At 48.2% G+C, this 25,414-nt stretch overlaps 1 protein-coding gene across 1 annotated transcript in view; it reads left to right on the forward strand.

The window, feature by feature from the left end:
- The first annotated feature begins 3,660 nt into the window (after window positions 1-3,660).
- The window catches only part of bud23 (BUD23 rRNA methyltransferase and ribosome maturation factor), a 35,382-nt gene continuing 13,628 nt past the window's right edge, over window positions 3,661-25,414 (forward strand). The window contains exons 1-8 of the mRNA XM_080200086.1: window positions 3,661-3,732; window positions 6,814-6,851; window positions 9,286-9,381; window positions 11,156-11,238; window positions 17,465-17,561; window positions 19,100-19,196; window positions 19,963-20,013; window positions 24,192-24,277. Of these exons, the coding sequence (XP_080056212.1) occupies window positions 3,685-3,732; window positions 6,814-6,851; window positions 9,286-9,381; window positions 11,156-11,238; window positions 17,465-17,561; window positions 19,100-19,196; window positions 19,963-20,013; window positions 24,192-24,277 (596 nt within the window). The 5' untranslated portion in view covers window positions 3,661-3,684. The remainder of the gene's footprint in view (window positions 3,733-6,813; window positions 6,852-9,285; window positions 9,382-11,155; window positions 11,239-17,464; window positions 17,562-19,099; window positions 19,197-19,962; window positions 20,014-24,191; window positions 24,278-25,414) is intronic.

A 25,414-nucleotide genomic window follows, 5' to 3' on the forward strand; every position in this document is an offset into this window, starting at 1 on the left:
TGCTACTAAATAAACCTGTTGGACCTTAACCTGGTGTTGTGAGACTTCTTATTTTGTTTCAGATTCCAGCATCTGCAGTATTTTGCTTTAGTGTTACGAAAGGACGTCCTGATTTGAAACGTTCAATTCTGACTGGGGTCAGCGTCTTTAGAAACATTAAAGGCTTATCAGGTAATGGACTCAGACAGAAATTTGCTTGCCAGGAGACTGATTTTCCTTTCCGGTGCACTGAGCATGAGTCACAGGTTCCTGGCAGCCTTTCTGCCACTTGACCACAGATCTACCGCACAACCTTGGCCTTGACCTCAGGTATGTTTTGTCAAACCTTCAGAATTTCCTTGGAGTATCATGGAATTAAGATTTCAGTTCCTGAAATCAAAGGTGAAAAAAAAGCATGGGGGCATAAAAACGATTCTTTCATTTTCATTGAACATTTTTCATTATTAGTCATATAGATATTGGAGACTGCACTCAACCCTGGAACACCTAGATGACAAGGACACCTATGTCAGACTCCTATTTATTGACGACAGCTCAACCTTCAACACCATTATTCCCATGAAACTCATCTCCAAACCCTATGGCCTGGGCCTCGGCACCTCCCTCTGCAACTGGATCCTGAACTTCCGAACTCACAGACCACAATCAGAAAGGATAGGCAACAACACCTCCTCCACGATGATCCTCAGCACCGCTGCCCCACAAGGTTGTGTTCTCAGCCCCCTACTATACTCCTTATACACCAATGACTGTGTGGACAAATTCCTCCCCAATTCGATTTTCAAGTTTGCTGATGACACCACCATAGTGAGACAGATCTCAAACAATGACGAGACAGAGTACAGGAATGAGATAGAGAATCTGGTGAACTGGTGCGGTGACCATAATCTCTCCCTCAATGTCAACAAAATGAAGGAGATTGTCATTGACTTCAGGAACCGTAGAGGAGAGCGTAACCCTGTCTACATCAACGGGGACAAAGTGGAAAGGGTCGAGAGCTTCAGGTTTTTAGATGTCCAGATCACCAACAACCTATCCTGATCCCCCCATGCTGACACTATAGTTTTGAAAGTCCACCAATGCCTCTACTTTCTCAGAAGACTAAGGAAATTTGGCATGTCAGCTATGACTCTCACCATCTTTTATAGGTGCACCATAGATAGCGTTCTTTCTGGTTGTATCACAGCTTGGTATGGCTCCTGCTCTGCCAAGACCACAAGAAACTATAAAAGATCACAAATATAGCCCAATCCTTCATGCAGACCAGCCTCCCATCCACTGATACTGTCTACACTTCCTGCTGCCTCGGCAAAGCAGCCAGCATAATTAAGGATCTCTTGCAACCCAAACATTCTCTCTTTCACCTTCTTTCATCAGAAGAAAGGTATAAAAGTCTGAGTTCATGTACCAGCTAACCCCCTGCTGCCATCAGACTTTTGAATGTATCTACCTTGCATTAAGTTGATCTTTAACTACACCCTAGCTATGACAGTAACACTACATTCTGCACTCTCTCTTTTCCTTCTCTATGAACGGTATGCTTTGTCTGTATAGCTAATACATGTGACAATAATAAATCAAATCAAATCAAGGGTATTTGACAGGATGGATTAGATTAGTTGGAAGTACATAATGGAATTTCCAAGAATAGCTCCAACCAAAGGTGGCAACCTGAGCCAAAGGAAGCAGTACCAGTAGGGCAGCAGGGTGGCACAGTGGTTAGCACTGCTGCCTCACAGTGCCAGGGACCTGCGTTCAATTCCCAGTTTGGGTCACTGTGTGCAGTTTGCACATTTTCCCTGTGTCTGCATGGGTTTCCTCCCACACTCCAAAGATGTTCAGGTTAGGCTGATCGGCCATGCTAAATTGCCCCTTAATGTCCCTGGATACATCGGTTAGAGGGATTAGAGGTAAATATGCAGAGTTACAGGGACAGGCCTGGATGGGATTGAGGTTTGTGCAAACACAATAGGCCAGATGGCCTCCTTCTGCATTGTGAGGTTTCTATGAAAGTACCATTGTCCAGTTGAGTTTTTTAAATCATGTCTGCACTGCAGGAATTCATATGATTCTATGATTTGTCATATTAAGTTGATCTTTCTTTATACCCTAGCCATGAATATAGTACCATATTCTGAACCCTCTCTTTTCCTTCTCTATGTCTGTATATCATGCAAGAAATAATACTTTTCTCTGTATACTAATACATGTGACAATAATAAATAAAATGAAATGAAATCAAAATCAAATCTATAAAGGAAAACTGTCTGCATATGGGAATAGGAGCAATATAGCAGCATGATGGTACAGTGGTTAGCACTGCTGCCTCACAGCACCAGGGACCGAGGATCGATTCCTGGTTTGGGTCACTCTCTGTGCGGAGTCTGCACGTCCTCTGTGTCTGCGTGGGTTTCTTCCGGGCACTCTGGTTTCCTCCCACATTCCAAAAGGCATGCTGGTTAGGTGCATTGGCCATGCCAAATTCTCCCTCAGTGTACTTGAACAGGTGCCAGAATGGCAATAGGGGATTTTCACAGTAACTTCATTACAGTAGGTAAACCTACTTGTGATGAATAAATAAACTTTAAACTTTTATTCTGCACCCTCTCCTTTCCTTCTCTATGTCTGTATCGCACACGAGAACCAATACTTTAGTCTGTATACTATTACATGTGACAATAATAAATCAAATGATATCATATCAAATCTGTGAAGGAAAGCTATTTGCATACAGGAATGGAAGCAATGGAGCAGCACAGTGGCAGGGTGCTGCCTCACAGCGCCAGGGACCCAGGCTTGAATCTGGCCTCGGGTGACTGTGCTCTGTTTTCCTCCCACAGTCCAAAAGACATGCTGGTTAGATAAATTGGCCGTGCTAAATTCTCCCTCAGTGTACCCGAACAGGCACCAGAGTGTGGCAACTAGGGGATTTTCACAGTAACTTCATTGCAGTGTTAATTAAACTTACTTGTGACTAACATAAATAAACTTTAAACTTTTATTCTGCACCCTCTCCTTTCCTTCTCTATGTCTGTATAGTACGCTAGAATCAATACTTTTGTCTGTATACTTATACATGTGACAATTATAAATCAGATGAAATCAAATTCAAATCTATGAAGGAATGCTATTTGCATATAGGAATGGAAGCAATGGGGCAACATGGTAGCAGAGTGCTGTCTCACAGTGCCATGGACCCAGGCTTGAATCCGGTCTCGGAAGACTGTGCTCCGGTTTCCTCCCACAGTCCAAGATGTGCTGATTAGGTGCATTGACCATGCTAAATTCTCCCTCAGAACAGGGGCCAGAGTGTGGCGACTAGGGGATTTTCACAATAACTTCATTGCAGTGTTAATGTAAGCCGACTTGTGGCACAAATAAATGTACACTTAATCATCATCCAGTTAAAACAAATAATCTTTCTTCAGAGATAGCCACTGTCCATAAGACAATAAAAGTCGTTTTTTTAAAAAGGAAAATTGAGCGCTGATCACTGGAAACTGTTACTGTGACAAGTGGCACCTGAGTGAAATTGGACTAGTGAGTGCCCAGTGCAGTGCTGACCCCTGACCTCCCCTCCCCTTTACCAAGATGGCGGGAGTGCTCACCCAGGGCTTTAGGCGCACAGAGATGACGCAGCGCAGTGCGGTGTGATGACGTTTTGAGCTCGGGAGCTGGGAAAAGATGGCGGTGCGAGTCGGGAGGCCGGAGCACCGGGCGCCGCCTGAAATGGTGAAGCCCGGGAGGGGGGACAGGGCAAATCCTGGGGCTGTTGGGAGGAAGGGGGTAGATCGTGAGGCCATGGAGGGGGTGTAGGGAGGTGGATCCCGGAGCTATGGGGGGGGGGGGGGGGGGGTAGGGGGTGGATCCCGGGCTATGGGGGGGGGGGGTGGATCCCGGGGCTATGGCGGGGGAGGGGGGGGGGGGGGGTGGATCCCGGGGCTATGGGGGGGGGGGGGTGGATCCCGGGGCTATGGGGGGGGGGGGGTGGATCCCGGGGCTATGGGGGGGGGGGGGTGGATCCCGGGGCTATGGGGGGGGGGGGGGTGGATCCCGGGGCTATGGGGGGGGGGGGTGGATCCCGGGGCTATGGGGGGGGGGGGGTGGATCCCGGGGCTATGGGGGGGGGGGGGTGGGTCCCGGGGCTATGGGGGGGGGTGGGTGGATCCCGGGGCTATTGGGGGGGGGGGGTGGATCCCGGGGCTATTGGGGGGGGGGGGTGGATCCCGGGGCTATTGGGGGGGGGGGGTGGATCCCGGGGCTATTGGGGGGGGGGGGGTGGATGCCGGGGCTATTGGGGGGGGGGGTGGATCCCGGGGCTATTGGGGGGGGGGGTAGGGGGTGGATCCCGGGGCTATGGGGGGGGGGGGTAGGGGGTGGATCCCGGGGCTATGGCGGGGGGGGGGGGTAGGGGGTGGATCCCGGGGCTATTGGGGGGGGGGGTGGATCCCGGGGCTATTGGGGGGGGGGGGTGGATCCCGGGGCTATTGGGGGGGGGGGTAGGGGGTGGATCCCGGGGCTATGGGGGGGGGGGTAGGGGGTGGATCCCGGGGCTATGGCGGGGGGGGGGTAGGGGGTGGATCCCGGGGCTATGGCGGGGGGGGGGGTGGATCCCGGGGCTATGGGGGGGGGGTGGATCCCGGGGCTATGGGGGGGGGGGTGGATCCCGGGGCTATGGGGGGGGGGTAGGGGGTGGATCCCGGGGCTATGGCGGGGGGGGGGGGTGGATCCCGGGGCTATGGGGGGGGGGGTGGATCCCGGGGCTATGGGGGGGGGGGGTGGATCCCGGGGCTATGGGGGGGGGGTGGATCCCGGGGCTATTGGGGGGGGGGTGGATCCCGGGGCTATTGGGGGGGGGGGGGTGGATCCCGGGGCTATTGGGGGGGGGGGGGGTAGGGGGTGGATCCCGGGGCTATGGGGGGGGGGGGTAGGGGGTGGATCCCGGGGCTATGGCGGGGGGGGGGGGGTAGGGGGTGGATCCCGGGGCTATTGGGGGGGGGGGTGGATCCCGGGGCTATTGGGGGGGGGGGGGTGGATCCCGGGGCTATTGGGGGGGGGGGGGTAGGGGGTGGATCCCGGGGCTATGGGGGGGGGGTAGGGGGTGGATCCCGGGGCTATGGCGGGGGGGGGTAGGGGGTGGATCCCGGGGCTATGGCGGGGGGGGGGGGTGGATCCCGGGGCTATGGGGGGGGGGTGGATCCCGGGGCTATGGGGGGGGGGTGGATCCCGGGGCTATGGGGGGGGGGGTAGGGGGTGGATCCCGGGGCTATGGGGGGGGGGGTAGGGGGTGGATCCCGGGGCTATGGCGGGGTGGGGGGGGGGTAGGGGGTGGATCCCGGGGCTATGGCGGGGGGGGTAGGGGGTGGATCCCGGGGCTATGGCGGGGTGGGGGGGGGGTAGGGGGTGGATCCCGGGGCTATGGCGGGGTGGGGGGGGGTAGGGGGTGGATCCCGGGGCTATGGCGGGGTGGGGGGGGTAGGGGGTGGATCCCGGGGCTATGGCGGGGTGGGGGGGGGTAGGGGGTGGATCCCGGGGCTATGGCGGGGTGGGGGGGGTAGGGGGTGGATCCCGGGGCTATGGCGGGGTAGGGGGTGGATCCCGGGGCTATGGCGGGGTAGGGGGTGGATCCCGGGGCTATGGCGGGGTGGGGGGGGGTAGGGGGTGGATCCCGGGGCTATGGCGGGGTGGGGGGGGGGTAGGGGGTGGATCCCGGGGCTATGGCGGGGTGGGGGGGGGGTAGGGGGTGGATCCCGGGGCTATGGCGGGGTGGGGGGGGGGTAGGGGGTGGATCCCGGGGCTATGGCGGGGTGGGGGGGGGTAGGGGGTGGATCCCGGGGCTATGGCGGGGTGGGGGGGGGTAGGGGGTGGATCCCGGGGCTATGGCGGGGTGGGGGGGGTAGGGGGTGGATCCCGGGGCTATGGCGGGGGGGGGGGTGTAGGGGGTGGATCCCGGGGCTGTGGCGGGGGGGGGGGGGGCTGGGGGGGTAGGGGGTGGATCCCGGGGCTATGGGGGGGGCTAGGGGGTGGATCCCGGGGCTATGGCGGGGTGGGGGGGGTAGGGGGTGGATCCCGGGGCTATGGCGGGGTGGGGGGGGGGTAGGGGGTGGATCCCGGGGCTATGGCGGGGTGGGGGGGGGTAGGGGGTGGATCCCGGGGCTATGGTGGGGTGGGGGGTGGGGTAGGGGGTGGATCCCGGGGCTATGGCGGGGTGGGGGGGGGTAGGGGGTGGATCCCGAGGCTATGGCGGGGTGGGGGGGGGGTAGGGGGTGGATCCCGGGGCTATGGCGGGGGGGGGGGGTAGGGGGTGGATCCCGGGGCTATGGCGGGGGGGGGGGGGGTAGGGGGTGGATCCCGGGGCTATGGCGGGGGGGGGGGGTAGGGGGTGGATCCCGGGGCTATGGCGGGGGGGGTAGGGGGTGGATCCCGGGGCTGTGGCGGGGGGGGGGTGGGGTCGATCCCCGGGGCTGTGGCGGGGGGGTGGGTGGGTGGGGTCGATCCCCGGGCCGTGGCGGGGGGGGGGGCGGTGAGTGTGCTCGATCCCCGGGCTGTGGTGGAGGGGGGGGGGGGCGGCGGTGAGTGTGGTCGATCCCCGGGCTGTGGCGGGGGGGGTGAGTGGGATCAATCCCCGGGCTGTGGCGGGGGTCGACGCCTCCCCCTCGACCCTCAACCTCCATGCATTCCTCAGCCTAATTTAGTCTTGCTATAAAGATGTGTCTCAAATGAACGAATCAAAATTCTGGAGTTTTGAATGGTGTATAATTCACAATGAGGTTTATATTCTAGCAGATCCTTTATAGATTTCTTTCCTTTCAGTTTTACAATGAAGATGAAGCAAGGAAATATACGCAGAAGTAAGTATTCTCACCTTGGCATCAAGTGTTTATATTCTTTGATTCTGTCTGCGAGGTCCTGTTTTGACAAATCAGTGCTGGGATCTCTAATATATATTTATAAATGATCTGGAGAAAAATTTTGAGTGGTCTGATCAGTAAGCTTGCAGATGACCTGAAGATTGATGGAGTTTCTGATGGTGCTGGGGATTGTCAGAGGATACAACAGGATATGGATTGGAGACTTGAGCACAGAAATGGCAGATGGGATTTAACCTGAACAAATGGGAGATGATGCATTTTGGAGGATCAAATTTAGGTGTGAAATATATAGTAAATGGCAGAACCCTTAGGAACATTAACATACAGAGGAATCTGGGCATGCAGGTCCACAGTTCCCTAAAAATGGGGCACCGCAAGATGACCCAGGTGATGAAGAAGGCATATGATTGGCACAGTGGTTAGCACTGCTGCCTCACAAAGCTAGAGATCTGGTTTGATTCCTGGCTTGGGTCACTGTGAAGAGTTTGCATGTTCTCCTTGTGCCTGCGTGGATTTCCTCCGGGTGCTCCAGTTTCCTCCCACAGTCCAAAGATGTGTGGGTTAGCTTGATTGCTTATGCTAAATTGACCCTTACTGTCGGGACCAGCAAGGCCAATAAGTGGGGCTGTGGAAATAGGGGCTGAGTGGAATTGTGGTTGGTGCAGACATGAGGGGCTGAATGGCTTGCTTCCACACTGCAAGGTTTCTGTGGCATATAGTATGCATGCCTTTATCGGCCGGAGATTAAGTACAAGAGTTGGGAAATCATGTTGCAGCTATATAAAACCTTGGTTAGGATGCATTTGGAGTGTTACGTGCAGTTCTCATTACCACTCTATAGAAGGATGTGGAAGCTTTGGAGAGAGTGCAAAGAAGGTTCACCAGGATGTTGCCTGGTCTCAAGAGTGTTGCAATGAGGAGAGGCTGAATAAACTAGGATTATTTTCACTGGAAAGATGGAGACTGAGGGGAGACCTGATAGAGGTTTACAAAATTTGAGGCATAGACGGTGAAGGTGCCAGTTAGAAGGGGGCACAGGCTCAAGATGAGAGGGGGAAGTTTAAGATAAATTCCTTCCTGCGCATCTTTCATGCAGAGGGTGGTGAGTGCCTGGAGGTGGTGGTGGACACAGTAGGAAGTCTGACAACACCAGGTTTAAGTCCACCCAATTTATTTGATAGTAAACTCCCAAGCTTTCAGGGTTTGCCCTTTGTCAGGCAAATGGAGAGCTCTGTGGTGGTGGAAGCAGGCACATTAGCAATACTTAAGAAGCATTTGGATGGGTACATGAATAAGGAGGAAATGGGGGGACACAGTCTGAGTAAGGGCATTTTTTTAAAAAATATAATTAAGTTATCATGGTCGGCTTGGGCTTGGAGGGCTGAAGGGCCTGTTCCTGTGCTGTACTTTTCTTTATTCTTTGTTCTTTAAATGTGCTAGTATGTAGTCTTTAGTAATAAAGGGCAACGTGATATCAGAAGACAATTTATTCCATTGGGAATAAGACCGTCAGCAAATTTTCTATGTTTTGCCAGATTGTGATTAAATGAGCATCATACTGAGCCTACAGGCTCAGCAAATCCGACGGTTTCATTCTTAATCTACATTGAGCTAGCATATTGTGGCATTATGCTGGGGGGGAGGGGGGTGGTCGCTGCCCCCCATCAGCCAGCTGGGAAACATGGATTTGTGACCAAGGTTTCGGAGCCAATTAGTATTGGCTGCAATGTCCCTACTTCCCCAGGCCAGACACTTTGCTGCCCCTCAGTATTACCCTTGAGTCAAAATGAAGAATCGCTACTGCATGTCGGAGTTGATACTTTCATGATGGAAGTTTGGCGGGGTAATTACAAAATGTTGAAATGGTAGGAAGCTTTTCTACTATGTTCAGTGGACAAGAGTGAAATTGCTGTGTTCTTACATTTAGTAACATTGTGGTTATGGTATTTTGTGGATAATGAAATGAAAGCTGAAAGTTCTGGACGTGTTCAGCATGTCAGGCAGGATCGGTGAAGATACATAAAAGTTAAAATTTCAGGTTGAGATGACTGTTCATTTAAATCTTAACCTTAAATGTTAACTTTTGTTTCTTGTCCAGATGCTGCCTGATCTGCTGAGTATTCCCAGCACTTTTTAGTTTTTATTACTTGAAGCTCATGCCTGGTCATGTCATCTGGTAGCACTTGGCTGGTGCATGAAGATTGTTAGAATTATTAAAAAATAAGGGCTGGTTTACGCATGCCCTGCCATGAAACTTCAGTCTCTCAGCTGATTCTCTTAGCAAATAGAGACACAATAAATGCTGTTTTGTCATTCGAATAATAAATGGGGGAAGAGGGTGCTGAATAACTCAGTCATCTACAGGTAGGAATGAGTCAGCTACTGAATGAAATGTGGTCTTTTCCCTTCGCAGTTCTCGGATGATTGAAATTCAGAGTCAGATGTCAGAAAGAGCAGTCGAGCTACTCAATTTACCTGAGGATCAACCTTGCTTCCTGTTGGACGTTGGGTAGGACTCTCCTTTAATCTTCACAATCTTGCAGATGACGTTCAGAGAAAGCCAACATCGAGTTGGGAGACTGTCATTCCTCTTGCCCTCTTTTTGTTCCTTCTACTACAGGCACTGTTTCCCAGCCTCCTGCTGCAGTGGGGCGGCACAGTGATTAGCACTGCTGCCTCACAGCATCAAGGCCTCAGGTTCGATTCCCGGCTTGGATCACTGTCTGTGCAGAGTCTGCACGTTCACCCTGTGGGTTTCCTCTTGGTGCTCCGGTTTTCTCCCACCGTCCAAAAGGTGTACTAGTTAGATGCATTGGGCGCGCTAAATTCTCCCTTAGTGTACCCAAACAGATGCCCGGGTGTGGTGACAAGGGGAATTTCACAGTAACTTCATTGCAGTGTTAATGTGAGCCTACTTGTGATACTAATAAAGAAAACTTTAATAAATACAGTATCGCCCTTCACTGGTCTCTGGACATTCAAGAGCTTCTCTGTCTGAGTTGCTTGTTTTATTTTGCCACTTTTTTTCATCTTTTAATCAGGATGGCACACTGGCACTGCTGCCTCACAGTGTCAGGGACCTGGGTTCAGTTCCGGCCTTTGGTGACTGTCTATGTGAAGTTTGCATGTTCTCCCCATTTCTGTGTGGGTTTCCTCTGGGTGTTCCAGTTTCCTCCCACACTCCAAAGATGTGCAGGTTAGGTGCATTGGCGTGTAAATTGCTCCTTGGCATCCCAAGTTGTGTAAGTTAAGACTGGGTCTTCTATGCTGGTGGAAGGAAGTGGAAGTTATCATATTTAAGAAAGCAGCAATGGTGAGGTTCATTGTCACTACGGGGGGGAAAACCTTTAAAATCTTTCAATAGAAATGGATTTCAGAGTGGATCAGGTACTGGCCTTTCACATCTAGAAATAGAATTTAATTCCAACCCAAACTGATGTGATGATTGGCTGTAAGGACCTGATGTGATAACTGTGCAGCCTCAATCCTGTTCTTAGGTTTGAAGATGTAAGTATGATTCAGCATGGATCAACAGCATCAAGATGATTGGTGTTAGGGAAGCTATGGCAGGATATCTCATGGATTGAGGGTTGAAGAGCAGTGTGATGGTAGTTTTATTCTGCATTTGGTTGCTCCATACCTGAAGTGGGGGTGTTTGGTGACACCAGGTTCCCGAAAAGAAACCAAAAGAGAAAATGCTGGAAAATCTCAGCAGGTCTAGCAGCATCTCTGAGGAGAGAAAAGAGCTGATGTTTCGAGTCCTGATGACCTTTGCGTCATCTGGACTTAAAATGTCGTCTCTTTTCTCTCCTTACAGATGCTGCCAGACCTGCTGAGATTTTCCAACATTTTCTCTTTTGGTTTCAGATTCCAGCATCTGTGGTAATTTGCTTTTATCCTGAAAAGGAACATTTTCTGTTCTACAACACCACTGGTGTGGTGGTTTGTCATCTTGCTGGTCAAAAAAGATTCAAATCTTTACCAACCCCTTCCAAACAATAAAAGAAGATGTCTCTATATGAAAAGCAACTGTAGGAAACATGAGATTGAATTGATTTTAGTGCAGTATTCCAAATAATTGTCATAATGTTTACCAACATATTTTTGTTTTCTAAGGCCTTGACTGAGCAACAATTCACACACACAGCTGCTAAATGCTACACCTCTGATCAATCTTCCTGAGTTACACAACCGGTGCATGCCTCAACACATTGTCATGTCAGATGTATGCTTGGGCTTGTTAATCTCTTAATGGGATTGACATGACTCTGTTTGTGTTCCAGCTGTGGATCGGGACTCAGTGGGGATTACCTCTCTGAAGAAGGGCATCACTGGGTTGGTCTGGATATCAGTGTAGCCATGCTTGGTAGGTAACACGATCATCTTTTTATTCTTTCATGTCACATGGACATCACTGGCTAGACCAGCATTTATCGCTCATCCCTAGTTGTGCTTGAGAAGGTGATGGCGAGCTGCTTTCTTGAACTGCTGCAATCCCTTTGGTGTACGTATGCCCACAGTGCTGTTAGGGAGGGAGTTCCAGAGTTTTGGCCCAGCGACAGCTGAGGAACAGCTGATGTATTTCCAAGTCAGGATGATGTATGGCTTGGTGGGGAACTTGCAGGTGGTGGTGTTCCCACGCATCTGCTGTCTTTGTCCTTCCAAGTGGAAAAGGTCTCAGATTTGGGAGGTGCTGTCGAAGCAGCCTCTTTGAGATGTGGCAGTGCATCTTGTAGATGGCACACACTGCTACCACTGGTGGAGGGAATGAGTGTTCAAGGTGGTGGATGGGTTGCCAATCTGTTTTGTCCTGGATGGTATTCAGCTTCTCGAGTGTTGGGGCTGCAGTCATCCAAACAAAATGGGTGGCACAGTAGTTAACACTGCTGCCTCACAGCACCAGGGACTTGGGTTCAATTCCCAGCTTGGGTCACTGCTGTACGGAGTCTATATGTTCTCATTGTGTGGGTTTCCTTCTGGTGCTCTGCTTTTCTCCCACAGCCCAAAAGCATTCTGCTTAGATGCTAAATTCTCCCTCAGTGTACCTCATCAGGCTCCAGAGTGTGGCAACTAGGGAATTTTCACAGTAACTTCATTGCAGTCTTAATGTAAGCCCACTAATAAATAGTATTTCATCATACTTTTAACTTGTGCCTTGTAGAAGGTGGACAGACTTTGGGGAGTCAAGAGGTGAGTTAAATGCCGCAGGATTCCTTGCCTCTGGCCTGCTCTTGTAGCCACAGTAGTTATATGGCTGGTCCAATTTAGTTTCTAGTTAATGGTAGCACCCAGGATGATGATAGTCGGAGATTGAGTGATGGTAATGCCATTGATTGTCATTGGGCCACGGTTAGATTCTTTCTTTTTGGAGATAGTCATTGTCTGGCACTTGTGTGACGTGGAAGTTGCTTGCCACTTATCAGCCTAAGTCTGAACGTTGTTCAGATCGTGTTGTATATGGACACGGTTGTTTCAGTATGTGAGGAGTTGTGATTTTTACATATCGCACACTCCTATTGCAAGCAGATTCAAGTGGTTTTGTACAAACCCATTATCTGGCCTTCCCTGTGACACACTCACGTTTTTATATTTGAACTCTGTCGCTGTTAGTACAATTGCTGCAGACTGGGAAGACTCGCAGGAGAGAGTCTCTGGAACAGGATGAGGCAAGATGATTTCTAGATGGAACACCTTTGATGATGGCAGACCTGTGCTCCAGGAGTCATAACACTGCAACAGGATGTGGAGACCTAATTCCTAGATTCTGCCTTTGAGGGACTGTGATTGCTTAAATGTGCAACTGCTGTAAAACATGGAATCTTCCACTCCAGGAAGAAGTCTGCCAACTCGGTTGGCATGTTGATGTTTATCCCTTGTGTGAACCTCCTCCCAACTCTTTTCATCCATAAGAACATAAGAAATAGGAGCAGGAGTAGGCCATCTAGCCCTTCGAATCTGCCTCGCCATTCAATAAGATCATGGCTGATCTGAAGCGGATCAGTTCCACTTTCCCGCTCCCTCCCCGTAACCCTTAATTCCCGTGTCTGTCAAAAACCTATCTACCCGTGACTTAAGTATATTTAGTGAGGTAGCCTCCACCACTTCAACGGGCAGAGAATTCCAGAGATTCACCACCCTTTGAGTGAAGAAGTTCCTCCTCAACTCCGATCTAAACTGCCCCCCCCCCGCCTTGTCTTGAGGCTGTGCCCTCTAGTCCTGCTATCCTTTCTAAGTGGGAAGAATCTCTCTACCTCTACCCTATCCATCCCTTTCATTATCTTATACATCTCTATAAGATCCCCCCTCATCCTTCTAAACTCCAACGAGTACAGGCTCAGTCTGTTTAGTCTCTTTTCATAGTCCAACCCCCTCATCTCCGGTATCAGCCTAGTGAACCTCCTCTGCACTCCCTCCAAGGCCAAAATATCCTTGCACAAGTGCGGCGACCAAAACTGCGCACAGTACTCCAGCTGCGGCGTCACCAGTACCCTGTACAGTTGCAGCAAGACCTCCCTGCTTTTATATTCAATCCCCTTCGCTATGAAGGCCAGTTCTAACCCAATTCTACTCTTTCTTTCTGTTTATTGAATCCTGAGTCAGCTGGTGAAGTATGAAACTAGCTGTGATTCCTTTTAAAATTTATTTTATTAGTGTCAGAAGTAGTCTTATGTTAACAATGCAATGAAGTTATGGTGAAAATCCTTTAGTTGCCACATGCTGGTGCTTGTTTGGATACATAGAATTTAACAAGGCCAATGCACCTAACCAGCTCATCTTTCAGACTGTGGGAGGAAAGCCATGCAGACTCTGCACAGACAGTGACCCTAACTGGGAATCAAATGCAGGTCCCTGTTGCTGTGAGGCAGCAATGAAACATAGAATCCCTACTTGCACAAGGAGGCCATTTGGCCCATCAAGTCTAGACCAGCAACACTCCTACACAGGATGTATTCCCGTAACCCCACTTAGTTACCCTGCTAGTCCATCCGATATAAGGGGTCAATTTAGCATGGCCAATAAACTTAACCTGCATATCTTTTGACTGTGGGAGGAAACCGAAGCGCCTGGAAGAAACCCAGGCAGACACTGGGAGAATGTGCAAACCACACAGACAGTGACCCATAGCCAGAATTGAACCCAGGTCCCTGGCGCTGTGAGGCAGCAGTGTTGCAACTGTGCAATCACGCTGCAGTAGTTGGTTTATTACAGAATGCAGCATTACGTATATCTGCCTCTACCACTAACCACCCCAGTGTCCATAAGACATTGGAGCAGAATTAGGCCACTCAGCGCATTAAGTCTGCTCCGCCATTCAATCATGGCTAATATTTTTCTCATTCCCATTCTCCTGCCTTTTTGTCATAACCCCGATCCCTTTATTAATCAACAACCTAGCTGTCTCTGTCTTAAAGACACTCAATGACCGACCTCCTCAGCCTTCTGTGGCAACCAGTTCCACAGATTCACCACTCTGGCTGAAGAAATTCCTCCTAATCTCTGTTCTAAAGGATCGTCCCTTTAGTCTGAGGTTGTGCCCTCTGGTTCTAGTTTTTCCTACTAGTGGAAACATTCTCTCTATGTCTGCTCATCCAGGCCTCACAATATCCTTTAAGTTTCAATAAGATCTCCCCTCGTCCTTCTCAGCTCCAACAAGTACAGACCCAGAGTCCTCAACCGTTCCTCATACGACAAGCTCTTCATTCCAGGGATCATTCTTGTAAACCTCCTGTGGACCCTTTCCAAGGCAGCACATCCTTTCTTAGATATGAGGCCCAAAACTGCTCTCACTACTCCAAATTGGAGTCTGACCAGAGCCTTATAGTCTCAGAAGTACATCCCTGCTCTTGTAGTCCGGCAGTCTCTCTTTATACTCATTGGTGTAAAATCAAAGGAACAAATTAATAAGTTGACAGCCCTTAAAGAATCTTTTTGTGGCAACACAATTGGACTTGAAAAGTCCTTAACATACCATCAGGTTCAATTGTATTGCACTGGACTTGGAGCAGGATTTGAACCCACAACCTTCTGACTAAGATGTAAGATTGCTGCCAGCTGAACCAGGTATCAAATCAGTAGAGCAAATTGCCCGGCTCCCTGGCAGTGGTAGGATATGAACTGCCCCTGCAAAGAACCTGAATCCAGCACTGTAGACCACACAACAGCATTCTGTTTTTATACATTTTGTATTTTTTATCTTTAGTATGGTCAGCCAAAGACAAAGTTAGTGTTTTTGGTGATCACTTTCGTGCCTTTGGAGCCAGCACGTTTGGTGAGCAGCAAGAGGCGGGACGTTCTAGCTCCAAACAAATAAACTAAATTAACAAATGGACGGGTTACCCCTTAATGAGGGAATCCTTTTTAAATGCATTCAAGCACTTAATCAATCCCGCCTCCACCATTAGCTTAGACATATCATACTTTTTCTCTCATGCGTATCTCGCTCCCCCTCAAGTGCAGTTTTATTCATCTCAGTTACATGTGGTAGTGGCGACTTCCACATTCTTATGACTTTGACATTGGGGCACAGTGGGCAACACAGCACGGTGGTTAGCACTGCTGCTGCACGGTGTTAGGGACGCAGGCTCAATCCCGGCCTCGGGTCGCTGTCTGTGTGGAGTCTGCACGTTCTTCCCGTGTCTGCGTGTGTTTCCTCCGGGTGCTCTCCCACAATCCAAAGCTGTGCGGGTTTGATTGATTGGCCATGATAAATTGCCCCTTAGTGTCGGGGGACTAGGAGGGTAAGTACGTGCGGTTACAGGTTAGGCCTGGGTGGAGTTGTTGTCAGTGCAGACTTGATGGGCTGAATAGTCTCCTTCTGCACTGTGGGATTCTATGATTTGATGAATAAAGAAGTAAAGCGTGTTTACTCCTCATTTTTCTCATTTGCGGGGAGATTCTATTTAATATTTCCATGATTCCGAATGTGGGAGACTGATGTCCCAGAGACCTGAAGCTTGTCAACTTTTCTGAGAGGGCCTATGAAGACAATCCTCTTGGCTCGGATTGAGGCAGCATGGTGACATGGTGGTTGGCACTACTGCTTCAGAGCGCCAGGGAACTTGGTTCGATTCCCGGCTTGGGTCACAGTCTGTGTGGAAATTGCATGTTCTCCCCAGGTCTCCATGGGTTTCCTCCAACTGCTTCGGTTTCCTCCCACAGATCGAAAGACATGCTGGTTAGGTGCATTAACCCATACTAAGTTCTCCGTCAGTGTACCTGAACAGTGCTGAATTGTGGCAACTAGGGGACTTTCACAGTAACTTCATTGCACGTTAATGTAAGCCTATTTGTGACACTAATAAATGAAGTTTTTAAAAACTTGTATTGCTCACCTGAAGGGGTGGAAGCTTGGGGTGGCCTTTTTTGAAAAAGTCCTATTTCCATTTGATTAGTTTAGTTCAATTTAGGATGGTGGGATAGGCATTCTGACCCCGGCTGCTTTATGTTTGAGAAGTCGGGTGAAGAACTGGGTTTTTAAGCAAATGTGCAGAGGCTCTCAGAACACCAGGCTGACTCCCCGATCACATAACCCCTTCCAATGTTGGAAACTTGGGATCACCATTCAGGGTTTGATTTGACTTGTCTGCCTTATTAATGGTGCTTGCTTAAGATACTATGGCAACATCTCACCAGGCCTGGAACTCATCATTGTGCTGTCCAAGTAGCCCAGAGCTCCATGAGGCACTGCACAAATGAGATGTAAGCCGGAATTGGGGCGTGCGAGACTTGCAGACACCATTCTCAGGTGGGATCTTGCAAGCCTCGGTTAGGCGAGGCGGTAAAATTTCAGCAATAAGAATGTGTGACTAAAATCAGCTTCTAACCACCCTATTTCACCAGCAGATCTGTCATGGCATTGTGGATGAGAGTTTACGCTGTCACAGGAAGGGCGTTTTGGTTGTGGAAATAGATATAGTGAAACATATTTGGCACCCAAAGCTGAGTTCATGTTTTTGGTCACTGCTTTCCTGCTGGCATGCTTGGCCAGTTCCCACAGCAACAAGAGGCTGACAGCCACTCTGGGCCTGTGTCATAGATTGGAAAGTGAACTGAGTTCGGACTGGGTTTTGTGTTAGACCAGTGAGAGCAAGTGGGCTAAGGGGATTAGAGTAGGTGGGATGTTAAGTGATGTGGGGAGTGTCAGATTAGATTGGGTGCCTTGTGGAGAAAAACAATGCACAAGTATAATGGGCCCAACAGCCTCTTGCATTGCTGCTTGGGTCCCACCTGACGAAGGGACAGCCTGTTCCGAAAGTTTGTGGCGTTTGCTACAAATAAACCTGTTGGACTTCAAGCTGGTGTTGTGAGACTTCTTTCTGGGTCAAGGTTCTGCAGGATACTGGAGACTGTAAGTGGAGAATATCTTGTTGCATTTCACCCTGTGTACTTTTCACTAGAAGAAGAAACGTTTGCGAGAACAGAAAAAGACTGAAACACAAAGCAAAAGCAACAAAAAATGTTTTTTTTTATGCATGTGTTTATTACGTGCTCATATTCCCTGCATTTGAATATCATGGGAAACAGGACATTCTCGCCATTCTGAGCTACTTTGTCTCACTGTTTCTCAATTTGTTGTTTCCTTTTCCTGATAGATGTTGCATTGGAGAGAGAGGTGGAAGGCGACCTCATTCTGGGCGATGTGGGCGCTGGTATTCCATTCCGGGCAGGTACCTTTGACGGCTGCATCAGGTAATTGAGAAATTGAATTGCCTTCTGCAGAAACAGTTGGCACCACGCAGTGACAGTAGTTGTGTTTAGAGTCATAGAGATACACAGCACGGAAACAGGCCCTTCAGCCCAACTCATCCATGCTGACCAGGCTTCCTAAACTGACCCAGTCCTACTTGTCTGTGTTTGGCCCCTATCCCTCTAAACCTTTCCCATCCACATACCTGTCCAAATGTCTTTCAAATGTTGTAATTGTGCCCGCTTCTACCACCTCCTCTGGCAGCTTATTCCACACACACATACCACCCTCTGTGTGAAAAAAATTGTCCCATCGTGTCCCTTTTCCCTCTCACCTTAAATCTGTGCCCTCTAGTTTTGGACTACCCTACCCTGGGGAAAAGACCTTGGCTATTGATCTTATCAATGCCCTTCATGATTTTATAGACCTCGAGAAGGTCACCCCTCATTCTCCTACGCTTCAGGGAGGAAAAAGTCCCAGCCTATCCAGCCTCTTCTTATAATTCAAAGCTACCAGTCCTGGGAACATCTTTGTAAATCTTATTTGCACCCTTTCCAGTTTAATAACATCCTTTCTATAACAGGGCGACCAGAATTGTATTTTCCCATCTCCAGTCTAAACAATCCCAGATGCTTCTGACTCTCCTCACAGCCCAGATGTTTTAAACTGTTCTATTTAAAAACCAGTGTGCTATTTATACTCGCCCATTCTTTGGTTCCCACCCAGGCGACATGTTTGAACAAGCTTTTTAAATGTGATGTGAGGCAGTGTTTCTAAAGTTAATCAAGTAATTTGACTAATCTTTCTTCTTTCTCTCTCGTTATATTCACACCCCCCCTCCCGCCACCTCCCCCACCACACACTCAACCCAAATCACCCACAACACTGGAAAGTTAAAATTCCACCAAATAAATAAATGTCTGTGTGTTAGGTTAAGCATCATTTAACCATAGAATCATAGAATGCAGAAGGAGGCAATTTAGCCCATCAAGTCTGCACTGACTACAATCCCACCCAGGCCCTATCCTCATAACACCATGCATTTACTCTAGTTAGTCCCCCTGACATTAATGAACAATTTAGCATGGCCAATCCACCTAACCCACACATCCTTGAACTATGCCTTCTTAATAGGAAGCAAAGCACTTGGACTTGAAATACCTGGCAGACTGGGACATCATAAGGGGAATCAAAGTGGAAATCGTAGAATCCCCTACAGTGCAGAAGGAGGTAATTCGTCCAATCGAGTCTGCGCAGACCACAATCCCACCTAGGCCCTATTCCCGTAACCCCACATATTTACCCTGTTAATCCCTGATACTAGGGTCAATTTACCATGGCCAATCAACCTAACCCACACATCTTTGGACTGTGGGAAGAAACCGGAGCACCCAGAGGAAACCCATGCAGATACGGGGAGAACGTACAAACTCCACACAGACGGTGACCCGAGGCCGGAATTGAACCCGGATCCCTGGTGCTGTAATGCAGCAGTGCTAAATGGTGAATTTAATGGCATGTTTTCTGTCTCTCTCCTCAGCATCTCTGCCCTGCAGTGGCTTTGTAATGCAGATAAGAAAAGTCACAGCCCCCCAAAGCGACTCTACAAATTCTTCAGCTCCTTGTACGCCAGTCTGGTAAGCTTCAAGACTGGGAATCTTCAATATCCAGGCATCCATTGTACAAATGTGTGTGGTTTATTTTAAAGTGCTGACTGCTTGATTTGTTCATGGGATTGCACCACAACAGTTCCACTGTTACTGTGTTGTGAGCAGAATAGATCTGGGTATTCCAGTGGTGCAGAAAAGCCAGAAGAATTATCGCGTACACTTAGATTGTGTTTCTCTTCTTCCCTGTCCCCTCACCACATTCCAACAATAGCGTCCGCTCCCCTCTTCTCCATTTTATTCAGATTCATCTTAAATTTAAGTTTATCTATTGTTGTCCCAGTATGCTTACATTAACACTGCAGTGAAGTTACTGTGAAAATCCCCTAGTCACCACTCTCTGGTGCCTGTTCGGGTACACTGAGGGAGAATTTAACATGGCCAATGCACCTAACCAACACGTCTTTTGGACTGTGGGAGGAAACCGGAGCACCGGTGGAAACCCATGCAGATTCCACCCAGACAGTGCAGGAATCGAACCCAGATCACTGGTGCTGTGAGGCAACAGTGCTCACCGCTGTGCCAAGTGTATAACTCATCACTACGACTCAGAGATCACACCCTACTAACCTCTGACCCTCTAGTTGTGAACTGTTGGGGGTTTGGAATAAATGCCTCATGGAGGATATTTGCCATGCAAACTCTTAGAGTTGCTGTAAATTTTTAATGAAACTGGGATTTAGAATGATTGTGTTTTTGTTTTGACCAGCACAATAGACATCTATTTGTTTTATAGGTACGAGGAGCTAGAGCCGTATTTCAGTTCTACCCTGAGAACTCCGAGCAGGTTGGTTGTTAGAATATTAAATTAGTGGAACTTAATACCCAACATATGGTGTGTGTGAGTGTTTTGTGTGTCAACCTCTTGTTCTGTTTGTCCTTCTGGCTTGTTCAGGGTGCAGTGTATTGTGACTGTTTTCGTCTGATCAATTCAGCACCCTCGCTGAAATCTTAATCCACCAAAACATTTTAAGTTATCATTCAATAAGGTACTGATGTTAGTTTGTCTGGATTTAATCATTACAAATTTAAATTAAACTGAAAAGGGTGCAAAAAAGGATCTCACAAGGACTTGGAAGGTTTGAATTATATGGAGAGGCTCGATAGGCTGGGACTTTTTCTCTGAAGCTATGGAGGCTGAGGGGTGACCTTAGACGTTTATAAAATCATGAGGGGCATAGATAGGGTGAATAGCCAAGGTCTTTTCCCAAAGAAAAGGGAGTCCAAAACTATAGGTTTGAGGTGAGAGGGCAAAAAGACCTGAGGGACAACTTTTTCACAGATGTATGGAATGAGCTGCCAGAGGAGGTGGTAAAGGCAGGTACAATTACAACATTTAAAGGCATTTGGACATGGATAGGAAAGATTTAGATAGATATGGGCCAAACACAGGCAAATGGGGCTAAGTTCAGTTTAGGCAACCTGGTCAGCATGGACGTGTTAGAATCAGAGGTTTACAGCAAGAAAATAGACTCGACGTATCCATGCCATCCAGTTTTTATCACTAAGCTAGTCACAATCACTTGTATTTGGCCCATATCCCTCTGTACCCACCTTACCCATGTAACTATCTAAACGCTTTTTAAAAGGTAAAATTGCATCTGTCTCTACTCCTGTCTCTTGCAGCTCGTTGCAGGCGCTCACCACCCTCTGAATGAACAAATTGCCCCTCTGGACACTTTTGTATCTCTCCCCTCTCACCTTAAACCATGCCCTCTAGTTTTAGACTCTCCTACGTTTGGGAAAAGATGTTGACTATCTAGCTGATCTATACCCCTCATTATAGACCGCTATAGGATCACCCTTAAGCCCCCTACACTCCTGGGAAAATAATCCCAGTCTATCCAGCCTTTCTTTATAACTCAAACATCAAGTCCTAGCAGCATCCTAGTAAATCTTTTCTGCACTCACTCTAGTTTGATAATATTCTATTGGGTGACCAGAACTGTATACAGCTGAATTGATCAGATATTTTGTCTCCGTTTTCACTGTCGAGGGTAAAAGTAGCATCTGAGAAATAATTGTAAATTAGGAGGTGAAAGGTGGGGAGAAATTCTAAACAATCACCAGGAAAGGTTCCTGAAAAAAATATTAGAACTGAAGGCTGCCAAGTCCCTGGGTTCTGATTAACTTTGTTCTAAGGTCTTAAAAATAAATGGCTACCAGGATTGTCGATGTGTTGGTTTTAACTTTGCAAACTTCCCTTGATTCTGGAAAGGTCCTATTGGATTGGAAAATAATAAATGTGACTCTTCTATTCAAGGAAGGAAAGAAATAGAAATCAGGAGACCACAAGCCAATTTACTTAGCATCTTTCGCAGGGAAAACACTAGGAGCCATTGTGAAGGAGATTGTGGCAGGGCACTTAAATCTCAATGCATTCTGGCAGAGTCAACATGGCTTTGTGAAAGGGAGATCGTGTTTGAGTTATTGGCATTCTTTTGAGGAAGTAACAAGCAGCATGGATAGAGGAGGCCCTCTGGCTGTGCTGTGCTTAAGATTACGAGCAGATGTTTGACAAGGCGCCACATCAAAGGTTACTAGGCAAACTAAGAGTTTGTGTAAGGAGTAGTATATTAACATGGATTAGTTAGCTAATAGGGTGCAGGGAGTAAGCATAATTGGGTCATTGTTGGGTTGGCATTGAGTGCTATAGAAACTGTTGTCGGGGCCTCAACTATTTACAAATTATATCAATGACTTGGATGAAGGGACCAAATGTCTGGTTGCTAAATATGCAGATGACAGAAAGATAGGTAGGAAAGTAAGTTGCAAAGAGAACAAGGAGCCTGCAAAGGGATATCGTTGGGTTAAGTGAATAGAAAGAAAATGGCAGATGGAGTATGAAGTGGGAAAATGTGACCGTGTTCACTTTAGCAGGGAAAACAGACTAGCAGCATGTTGTTTAAGTGGAGCAAGAAGACAGAACTCAAGGAACAGATGGATCTGGGTGTCCTGGTCATAACAATAGGGATGGTTTGCTGCAGTTGTATAGGGTGAGACCACACCTGGAGTACTGTATACAGTTCTGGGTCACCTTACTTAGGAAAAGAAGCACTTGATATTTGGGATGGGGATGCGATTGCTTATGAGGAAAGGCTGGACAGGTTGGGCGTCTGTCCGTTGGAGTTTAAAAAAACAAGAGGTGATTTTACTGAAAGATAAAAGATTCTGAGGGGATTTGAAAGAGTTCATGTGTAGGATGTTTTCCCCTGTGAGGGAGACTAGAACTAGGGAGTACAGATTAATAACAGGTCTTCTTCAAACGGATGAGGAAAGTTTCTCTCTGAGTGTTGTAAATCTTTGGACGTCTCTTACTCAGCAGTAGAGGCTGGCTCATTGATAATTTTTAATGCAGAGGTGGTCGAATTCTTGATTGACAAAGGAGCCAAGTTATTGTGGGATAGGTGAAAATGTAGAGTTGAGACCACAATCAAATCAGCCATGATTTTATTGAATTGGGGAAGGAGGGATCAGGCTAGTCAGTTGGATAATAATCCATAAAATCCCGACAGTACAGAAGGAGGCCATTCAGCACATCAAGTGCACCGAGCACAATACCATCCAGGCCCTATTCCCATAACCCTGCATATTAAACCTGCTAATTCCCCTGACACGAGGGTCAATTTCAGCATGACCAATCAACCTAACCCACACATGTTTGGACTGTGGGGGGCAAATCCACGCAAACACTGAGAGAAAGTGCAAACACCACACGGACAGTGACCCAAGCTCGGAATCGCACCTGGCTCCCTGAGGCTGTGAGGCTGCAGTGTTAACCACTGTATCATGATCATAATGAACGGTGGAGCAAGCTAGAAGAGCCAAATGCTTCTTGTGTTTCTATGAAAGGCAGAGCAGGCTCGAGGGGCTGCAAGTTAGTATGTAAAATTCTAAAATAAAAAGGGCTAACTTTTTGCCCTTCGATCTGTAGCACAAGATGCTGTGGCTCATTGTTAGCATCCCAGTTTAACATGGTGCAGAGAACAGGATGCAAGCTGTGACTTTCTGTTCAGAATGATGTCTGTGCTACCTTAGATGTTGTCTCTATTGGAGGAGTGTGGTGGCCCAGTGTTTGTGGAGCTCTGTGAACCTTGGACGGATTTTCAGCTTGTCATTTGTCACAATGAAGTTATGAGTCGGTGTTTCTGGCTGTGCCCTCATACAGTCTCCGTAGATATCACAAACTGCTCCCCATGGATGCTGCAGTTGATCGGTGTAGAATCTGTGCCGTCTTTAATTTAAATTGTCCTGGCAGTTAACTGCGAGAGCTTCCGACGACTTATTCAATTCATGCAGCAAACAGCAGAACCTTCTGGAAAAATTAGCCAAGAATCCCACCTCAAACTGCCATGCAGTAACCCTCCTGCTACATATGTACGAGCGTGGGCAACGGGCAAGAACAGAATTGGACTCAGCTGTGATGCCCATGTAGTTGAATTGCCCACTGATACTGTTTAGCTTCTCATTTAAATGCATTACTTCAGGGGAAAAGAAATCCCTTTGTGGTACCCTATTACCTCTCAAATATCTCAAAACACAGTTCACTCCCTGAATTGCTTGGAACTGTGTTGGTTACGTAAACAGTAGAACAGCTTGTTCTCCTCTAACAGTGCAATGTGATCTTTAATATGAACCCAAAGAAACAGAACAGGCAGGTATAGGGCCTTGCCTCAATATTTTGGCTAAAGGAAACCTTCTCTAACAATGCAGCAGTCGGCCCATTCTCAGTAATGCAATATGGGGATGGTCTGAATTATATGCTGCAGTCCCAGAGTGTGGTTTCAACCTACAATCACCCAATGAGGGCATTACCACAGTGAAGTGGACTAGGAAAAGTAGCAAAAGGTGGCCATAAAACTGTCATCCCAGCAAATCCTTGAAGGAAGGGGAAATAATTACTGAGGGTTGGGGGGGAATGAATGATTGAGGACTAAAATCAGTGTGAATGTTTTTATCCTGCAGGTGGAGTTGATCACAGCGCAGGCGATGAAGGCTGGTTTCACAGGTGGGATAGTGGTCGATTATCCCAACAGCACCAAAGCAAAAAAGTGAGCATTGAATTAAGTTTAACTTTTATTTATTAGTGTCACAAGTAGGCTGACATCAAAACTGCAGTGAAGTTAGTGTGAAAATCCCCTAGTTGCTACACTCCGGCACCTGTTCGGGTGCACTGAGAGAGAATTTAGCGTGGCCAATGCACCTAACCAGCACGTCTTTTGGACCACGGGAGGAAACCAGAGCACCCGGAGGATACGGGGAGAACGTGCAGACTCCGCACAGACAATGACCCAAGCTAGGAATTGAACCTTGGTCCCTAGCGCTGTGAGGCAGCACTGCTAACCACCATACCACTGTACAAATTATTTCATTTTCTTGTGGAATCCAGGCAGTATTCAAGGGAGGGCAAATAAACTGCAAATAACTGGTTTTATTCCTCAGTCCTCAAGTAATTTCTGTGTGTATGGTGTGTCAGGCCCTTGCTTTCAGTGGTAGCACTCTCCCTTGAGTCAGAAGATTGTAGGTTCAGTCTCACTCCAGAGACTTGGGCACACAATCTCTAAGCTGACATTCCAGTGTGGTGCTGAGAGAGTGCTGCAGTGTTGGAGGTGCCACCTTTCTGAAGTAGTGTTAAACCGCAGCTCCATCTGTCCTGAGATTAAAATATCATGCAGCAATATTTGAGGAGCAGAGAAAATTCTTCTCGTGTCCCTCCACCAATGATGACCTGGTCATTATCGTGACGCTGTTTGTGGGATCTTGCTGTGTGCAAATTGGCTGTACGACAGCAGTGACTACAATTCAGAAGTAATTCATTGGCTGCGAAAAGCATTCTGAAAATGTGAAAAACACCACATAGATCTTCTGCTATCATAAGTTGCAACCAGCATCAGTACCATTTCCAAATAATTGAAAGGCGTTGAATGGACCAGCTTAAATTTTCACCATGGTGTTAGATAGATTATCTACAGTGGAACAGTTAAATTGTCACTTCATCCTGCATGTCGCTCTCTTACATGCGAGCTGTATATAATATATATACACACTTGATTGTCCAAGCAGATGATCCTCCTGATGCGTTCACTGTCCATCTGTCCCCAGATTGAGCACAAATTCTTGAGTGTTCTTGAGATTTATTTCTGTCTCTTTCCTTCGCTCTGCCTGTCTGAATAAGCAGATGATTTGCT

Source organism: Carcharhinus amblyrhynchos, chromosome 12 (genome assembly GCF_965287045.1).
Source record: "Carcharhinus amblyrhynchos chromosome 12, sCarAmb.v2.hapA, whole genome shotgun sequence".
NCBI lineage: Eukaryota > Metazoa > Chordata > Chondrichthyes > Carcharhiniformes > Carcharhinidae > Carcharhinus > Carcharhinus amblyrhynchos.